Source organism: Gavia stellata, chromosome 3 (genome assembly GCF_030936135.1).
Source record: "Gavia stellata isolate bGavSte3 chromosome 3, bGavSte3.hap2, whole genome shotgun sequence".
In the NCBI taxonomy this organism is placed as follows: Eukaryota; Metazoa; Chordata; class Aves; order Gaviiformes; family Gaviidae; genus Gavia; species Gavia stellata.
In genome coordinates, this window is record NC_082596.1 from 78671387 (window position 1) to 78679848 (window position 8462).

General features: G+C 35.2%; 1 protein-coding gene across 2 annotated transcripts in view; it reads left to right on the forward strand.

Moving 5' to 3' along the window:
• The window catches only part of MTRR (5-methyltetrahydrofolate-homocysteine methyltransferase reductase), a 29273-nt gene extending 21148 nt beyond the window's left edge, over window positions 1-8125 (forward strand). For both annotated transcript variants that reach the window (XM_059836042.1, XM_059836043.1), the window contains 7 exons: window positions 308-488; window positions 967-1009; window positions 1452-1638; window positions 4092-4210; window positions 5817-5909; window positions 5996-6175; window positions 7179-8125. In XM_059836042.1, the coding sequence (XP_059692025.1) occupies window positions 308-488; window positions 967-1009; window positions 1452-1638; window positions 4092-4210; window positions 5817-5909; window positions 5996-6175; window positions 7179-7323 (948 nt within the window). In that variant the 3' untranslated portion in view covers window positions 7324-8125. The remainder of the gene's footprint in view (window positions 1-307; window positions 489-966; window positions 1010-1451; window positions 1639-4091; window positions 4211-5816; window positions 5910-5995; window positions 6176-7178) is intronic.
• The last annotated feature ends 337 nt before the right edge of the window (window positions 8126-8462 follow it).

An 8462-nucleotide genomic window follows, 5' to 3' on the forward strand; every position in this document is an offset into this window, starting at 1 on the left:
TATTTGTCTCTCCCCCACTCAGGCTAAGTAGGATTTTCTGACCTGCTAGCTTGTCCCAGACATAGAGGAGCAGCCAAAAAAAAAAAAAACCAAAACACCAAACCCTCAAAAAATAACAACAACAAAAAAAACCTGTAAATTTTTCATAGTAGGTAAAAGTGTGCATTGGGAAATAAATTGTATTATCCATTAACCTATCAGGTGACTGCTTCCTGTCCCCAGGCATTCCAAGTTTTTCCCAGATTTGTGACCATTTTTCCAAATGGACAAGTTTTTTTACCCTTCACTCTTATTTTCTTCCTTACAGGCATTTTTGCGAGCTCTTGTAGAATGTACCAGTGACGTGGGAGAAAAACGGAGGCTTCAAGAGCTTTGCAGCAGACAAGGAGCCTCTGATTACACACGCTTTATTAGAGATTGTAATGTTTGCTTGCTGGATTTACTTCACGCTTTTCCAAGCTGCAAGCCTTCACTTAACCTCTTAATTGGTAAGTGACTGATTTAGATTTAATTAGATTTGGTTTCTGAAAATGCATCAGACTAAATGTTCAGTTTCACAAGAAAGGGAAATATCTATTCTAAGAGCTTTTGAGCTCTTAGATGAAAGGTGGGGAAAATTAAATTTCAAGCTTCACCTTGTCCGCTAGCTACTGTCATCTCTTCTGTGCACCTTACAGTTGTTTTTAATTGACCAAGAACCCCATAAAATAACTGTTGTAGCCTCATTTTATAGCATCTTTAACAGATGTTCCACAAAGTCTAAAAAACATTCAAAATTGAGTTCAAGTTTAATAGCTTATTTCTAAATCACAAACACAGAATATTAATAGAGTAAAATTACAGTTAAATCATAATACGCTTTTAATGTGTTGTAGTGTAAACACTTATATGATATTTTCATTTTCATTGGGGTGAATCAAATAATAAGTGATGCTTTTATTTATCTCCTCATTTTTAATTTTTCAGAACATCTTCCTAAATTACAAGCCAGATCCTATTCAGTGTCAAGGTAATGAAATATTCAAATTATATCTCCTTAGTAATTTAGGTATGCTTTTTTCTCAAATGTGCGTGTGTACATTATAATCTAAAGAAGAAAGAGGAATGAAGGATAAAACCTGAGGAACAAGTGATTGTGTCCATGTTGCAAAAAACCCCAGGGTTTGATATCTCAAACATTGTTTTGAGTGAATGGCAAGACTTTGGTAGGGTTCTCAAGAACAAGCTCACACACTTGTGAATCTGGTAGGAATTTGAAAACCCTTTAGTAGGCACTGGCCTCTGAGTCCAACCTTAAGACGTTTTCTAACTATATATAAATATAACACGGTTAGCTGAACACTGAGAATCTTGATTCAGTTGAGGCGGTTTGGGCTGCAAATGGACCAGCTGTAAGATTGTACAGCTATCTGTCAAGTTTTGGGGTTTTTTTTATACTTTTGTCTTTGCAGTTCAAACTTGTATCAGCCAGGAAAACTGTGTTTTGTATTTAATATTGTGGAGTTCCCTGCCTGTCCCGCTAGACCAGTCTCACGGAAAGGAGTATGTACAGGGTGGCTTGCTGAGTTAGTTGCACCTCTACTGCACCCCAGTAAAAACACTCTGGATACAAAAGGAGGAAGTTCTTCAACTGGAAAGGTATGAATATTAGATCTAAACTCCTTAACCGTTAAATTTATGCATGTTTGAAAGAACTGCAGGTTTCTTTCTTCACTGCTGTGATGGAATGCGGGTGTTTTGGCAGTATACTTCATTTTGCAGTTCTACCATACTTGTAAGTTTACCCTTCCCTCTGTAACATGTCTAGAACTTCATCGCTAAGTTGCTAAACTTACTTTTTACTTTATCTATGGATACCTGAGTTGTGAAACTTCCCATTCCTGATAGGCCAGGAATTGTCCATCGTCTTGGACGATGTTTTCGTAGACTAAAACGCCACTGTGCAATTAAATGGTTATGACTCTTAGTCTTGTAGGAGAGAGGCACTTGGTCACTTCCAGGGAAAGGGTGGCAGATAATAGGGGAGATATTGTAAAACTCACTTCTTGTCAGGTCTCACACAGTTTGCAAAGGCCAAGTTACTGAATATGACACAGGGGACAGTTGTCTGTGGTACTCCTGATGTGCATCAAAGATGGTTTGGTATGGTGGGTATTATTAGGTGAAGGTACTTTTCTTTTTTTTTTTTGCCTCTTTTCCTTTCGTGGCAGAGAATCTATGTAATTAATCGGTCTCAAAGTTACTAGGTGCAAGCTAATTATTGAAAATTTGGAATTCTACTATATAATTAATATGACAACAGAACTACTGCCAGTCTGATCTATCTTTGATTAAGAAAAATGGAAACAAGCATAGAATTTGGTTACAGGAAAACTGTGCCAGTAATTCAGGGTGTTGGTCTGGCAAAATGGAAGGAAAACCCATACAAGTTATCTTCATTTTTTAAAACTAGCTCAGAAGACAAAATGATTAATATGTGCATCATATACCTTATTCCAGTATTCATGTCTGCTCTGTATTTAAAGTATAATTGATTTGCAGTACATTAAAGATCAAACATGAAAAAGAGGTGGAGTTAAAAACAAAAAGAAAGGATTATTACAAAATGAGTCTGAATAAAGTTCTGAACTATTTGCATCTGCTGTGCAAGCTAGAATTCAGCATAGATACATGTGCAGCAATACACGTAGGTTGCAGAAATATGTGGAATACCAATGCAAAATAGATGATCTTATGCAAAAATACCTTAGATTAATTGAAGATACTTTACAGTATAAATGTGTTTACCATTTGCAGTATATTTGAAAGGAATGGCCAGTTTGGAATCATCAATAGGGAAAATAGCCTCCTAACTTAAGTGTGCTTTGAAGTAGTAAGTATAAGAGAAATTCACATATTGCCCCCCACCAGCAAGAATTATACTATTTTTTTTATCATCATGAAAACAGAAAAATAATCCTGTTTAACATTGTAGTATCTGTAGTGAATTAAATGATAAGAAATGAGTAGTGCTAAACCACTCAGGTTTACAGAACAAAGTTTAAATAATTTGGTCTAGTGCTTCGCTCCTTCCTTAAACTTGAAAGTAAATTCAAATCCTTTCATAATTAATATGTAAAATAAATCAGGTGTTTGCTTATGACTTTAATGAATGAAGCTCTGCTATGGCTGCTGCTGAGTCTTGAATAATCTTAAAGAATTAAAAATAGTCATCTCTCATTTTCTGTATGTTATATTAACCAATGCCTCAGTGAATAGTTGTGGAGCTCTTATGAAAATTATATTTAGACTTCCCTTCAGACACAGATCTGAAGATCAGAATTAGAGTTTATTGGTGGAATGATATAAACCGTTTTCCAAGATCTTTGAGCAGTTATCTGCATCCCCTCACCCATATGCATTTTTGGAGATCATGTGAAACTTCTATGCAAATTAAGAAAGCAAGCTCAGTATGGGTAGGCTTCAATTTGCTATAAACGAATCCTCACCTCTACTGGAATATTTTTTAGATGTCCACAATATATAAAAAGGTTGAGTTGCCTATAATAGCAATAAACAAACTTTACTTCCCTTTGAGTACCAACATCAAACTTTCCATGTATTCTGTAACAGTATTCCACAAATTTATGGTGCCGTCAACTTTCATATTCAGAAACTCATGTTTCTGTGATTTTCCCTAGTTTTCCTCCAGATGGATCAGTAGGTTTGTAAATATGGTGTGGTTTGGTTTTGGTTTTGTGTCGTGTCCCCCCCCCGCCCGCCCCCCCGAAACTCACTTTGATATTCAGAAACTCATGTTTCTGTGATTTTTCCCTAGTTTTCCTCCAGATGGATTAGTAGGTTTGTAAATATGGTGTGGTTTGGTTTTGGTTTTTTGGGTTTTTTTTGTTTTTTTTTTTTTTCCCCAGAAACTCAAGTGAAATTTTGTCTTAAATGTCTGTGTGGCATTAAAAATAAACTCTGAAGCTAAAGATTTGGAAGGGTGTGTGGACACATACACTATGTAAATATCCTGAAGGTTTTAAAAATTTCATGGTATTTTCACTGCTTAAGAATATTTTTGATTTGTATTCTATCTAATTTCATTTTAGATCTCTATTTTTGCTCGCCCAAACAATACTTTTCACTTACCTGCAGACCCATCTGTCCCATTCATAATGGTTGGTCCAGGAACAGGAATTTCACCATTTATTGGTTTCCTACAACATAGGTATGTACCAAGTTGTTACCTGGAAAGCAGCCTTTTTATGTTGGAGAAAATACAGCCTAAGGTTTTGAGTACAAATGCAGTTAATGTTTTTTTTCCTAATCTTTTTTTTTCCTTTCTCTTTTTTTTCTTCTTTTTATTTTTTGTAACAGTGGTATGCTGATTAGAAACAGTCTTATTAGTTTTAAACAAGCAGTGCTTATGTATTTATTTGTTTTTCAAATGAATAAAACTTACACTTTCATCTGACTGTATTTAATATCCATAGTGCATATATGAGGAATTGGGGAAATTGGTAATAAGAAATTAAATCCGTTATCTGTATGTTGGAAGTCCTGTATCTGTATGTTAGTGGAAGTCCTGTAAGAGGTTGGTGGTTTTTAGAAACAGGGTTGATTGGCTTAAGTTTGGTATTCAAAATCCATTTCCTTCAGAAGTGACATCTATATGAAAAGGCTTGGCATGATGAATGTCAGATTTTCTCCCACATTCCCTTATTTCTGTGTGTTTACACATTTTGATATTTTAAGATGAAGAGCTTGGCACCTGAACCCTCATCTGGGTGGTAGTCTTGGGTTTTGTGGGTTTGTATTTGAGGGATACAAAAAATTGTATGCCATTTTTTTCTCCTCCCACTCCAGCAGCATGATTTTTGCAAGGCAAAGAGATGCTTGTTCAAAGAAGTGACAGATAACATGTGACCAAGAATATGTAAAAACATGATCATTTAGAGGAAACGAAGAACGGATAGAGTGGAATATTTGGGTGGGAAAGGTTGCAAATTTTATAGGTAACGAACACATATAATTCCTACATGACTCATTAGTTCCAGCAAGATAATGGCGTTTCTTGCATCCTGTAACAATTATTTTTAAACCATTTTGAGAGAAAAGTGAAATGTTGACGTGATGTTTCTGACTCTGTGCTTCCACTTTAACCAAATCATTATGTACAATCCTCACTCCTTAATTTTAACTCCCAAATATACCTTTATCTCTCAGAAGTACTTTGCATTTTATTTTAAAGGATTCATAGCATTTCATAAGCATTTATTTGATCAATGATAAATGAAATCTCTCTCTCAAAATGTAACTAGAAAGTTGCAGCTACAATCCCTCTAAAGTAATACCTTCAACATTATTTCAAGAAAATACAATAACTCTTCTGATGATGTGGTAGTAAATAGATTGTTATTTATAAAGTCTAGCAGGTTTCTATAGCTAAATGGAAAGCAGCTAAAACTGCTTTGTGCTGAGTTTTCCCGGGTGTTTTTACGGGGCTCCCAATGAAGGATAAAGGGTAGTGATCTCCTTATTCAGCAGTCAAGATTGTTTTGTGAGGTGTTTGGAAGTGTCAGTCTTGACTATTCTAATATGAAACTGTGGTGAAAAAAAACCCTTTGAATTTGATTGATTTTGAGCTGGACCAAAAGTGAGTAGTCAAGAAAATCAAAGGAGGGTTTGACTGTGATTTATCTTAAGTCGTTTCACATTTCTGCCAATCCAGAGGTTTATTAAAGCACTACTTTAAATGAGAATTAGGTTACAGACATTTTAGATTCTACACTTGATAAAATAGGATTGGATTTTTTTTTTTTTGGTCTGTTTAGGCAAAAACTCAGAGAAGAACATCCAGACTGGGAATTTGGAGAGACATGGCTGTTTTTTGGTTGTCGACATCAGGATCGAGACTATTTGTTCAAGCAAGTTCACTGCTTAGCATTCATTTTGTATTCATGAGGGCATGCTTGTCTCTAAGTCACTACTAACAGTTTTTATTGCCTTTCAGAGATGAGCTCAGATGTTTTCTTGAAAATGGCACATTAACTCATCTTAAAGTTTGTTTCTCAAGAGACTCTTCAACTGCAGAAGTAGCTCCGCCTAAATATGTGCAAGATGTCATTAGGCTTTATTCTAAGGAAGTTGCCAGAGTCCTGCTGAAAGAGAGAGGTTACTTCTATATATGTGGGTGAGTAGAGTGGGGAGGGACTCTTTCAGAAAGAGAACAGAGTTAGCAGAAGTTTGAGGCTTTAGAAAGACTTAGAGCTGTCCGAAAGAAAGGACCAACATGATGCTGAAAGGGCCTTACTGGAATGCTAGAATTTCATCACTATGTTCATTTTTTCCAATATAGTCTTGAAAGTATAGCTTGTAACCACACAGTTCCACTGGTTGCTTTAGTCCCTTACTACTACTTTTTGGTATTCAATTAAGTTATAGGAGCTTTCAAGCTAATAGATTTCTCTTGAGAAAATGAGATACTTGAATACATGTGATGATAAACTGCACAGCTGTGAGATAGCAGCAGTCTTCTGCTGTGTTCCAGGCTTGGGTGGGCCAGAATGCTAAATCTCTGTAATAGTAAAATATTTTACTATTTACTATTAGTGGGAAGTTTTATTTGTGGATGCTAACTTACCTGGAGGTTGGAGATTTTTAGGAAGTTTGTTGATAAATGGACAAACTCTTTGAATATAGAGCCCAATGTCAATACGTTCTCCTGCAGGAATAAATGTCAGCTATTTGTATTAAAATTAGCGTTATTAATATAAGTGAGGGTTGGGGGGTTTTTTGTGTGTTGTGGTGTTTTATGATTGGGGTTTTTTTTTGTTTTTTTTTTTTTGCGGGAACCATATGGTGATATAATAATAAAAAATACTTCAGCTGGTCCAACTCTCCCTAGAAGAAAACTATTATTCTGTGACAGCTCAACTAGGGTTCCAAGGTTTTTTTTTCTTATAAATTACAGCATGCTGAAAACTTTGTAATGTTTGATTGAGAGAAGCCCTTGTTACTGTCAGTGCTCACCTACATGAAAACTCAGTGAGAATCTTGCCATACAATATACAACCTATATGTTTGTTTGGGATTTTTATTTAATGCCTTTTTTCCAATATTATCCTGCCTCTGAAACTATTGATAAAAGGAAAAATACATTAATATGCATTTTCCTCTTCTCCCCCCCCACCCAGAGATAAGAAACACATGGCTGATGGTGTAAGTGATGCTGTAGTGGACATTTTAAGCACGGAAATGGAAGCTGACAAATTGGAAGCAATGAAAATCCTGGCCATGCTTCGAGAAGCAAAACGATATTTGCAGGATGTTTGGAGCTAAACATTTAGCTTTTACTGTGTCTTTGTAACACAAAAGATTTCGTTTCACACATATGCTTTTGACTAAAATTTATTGTCAAAAGTGATGTCTGTAGTCACCCAAATCTTAACTTTGTCTATTGACCTTTCAAGCAGGAATATGAAACCTTTTAAATGACAACAAATGAGGCTGCCTTTTGAAGTGTATGGGTTTTTAACGATGTTACATAATGGACTGTCTCAGTGCCTTGATTCTCTCATTTTAAGATTGGTTTAATGTAGAAAGTAAAAACTTCTGCGCTTGTACAAGTATAATTGTATGTTTACATTACATCATGTATTTTTTCATATAATGTATACATAAAGAAGCTACAGAGTAAATGTGTTACACACCAATCTATGCATCATCAAATACATTACTGAATTGCCAAGATTTATTTGAACACTTCCCAGATACTTCCTGAGACTATTTATATCTTTTCAGCTTGCACAATGACAGTAACTGCCAAATGGAATGAATGTTGAGAATGTTGCACAGAAAGGTTACTGCAGAATTTAAACTCTGAAGTTTTCTTTAAATACTTAGCTTTTTCATTACATCATATATCACAGTTTTGCTACACTCCATGCTAATCCTTATTAGATTTTCCTGCATAATTCTTTTGAAATTATTTTTATTCCTGTCTCTAAAATGCTTGTGGTTTAATTTATGAGCGCTTGTGGTTTAATTTATGAGCGAACTCACCAGTTGGGTTGAATTTGGTTGCTGGAGAAATATTGCTTAGTAAATACTTTCTCAGATTACTAAACTAATTTTTTCAAGATGAAGACATAGTAAAATAAGGTGTTTTGAAAGCAGTTGACCTTACATATGACAATTCACTGCAAAAATCAAGTTGTTGAAAGCAAATTATTGAAGTATCTGGTCTTCTTTCTAACAAGGGCCATTTGGAGTGCGAATAGGTGGAAGAGCGAATGTGTGAGCCATTCATGCTTCTCTTCAGCTTCCTCTTCTCTTCCCTCTGCTTTTTCTAGCTTCTAAACATCCATGTTGTCTTCTTGCTTCGTTGTTGTACTTAGATCCTTAAAGATAAACACAAAGTGTGAGAGAATATTTTAGACAAATAATTGTTTATTTCCAGGCGAGAATTCTAGTTTTGT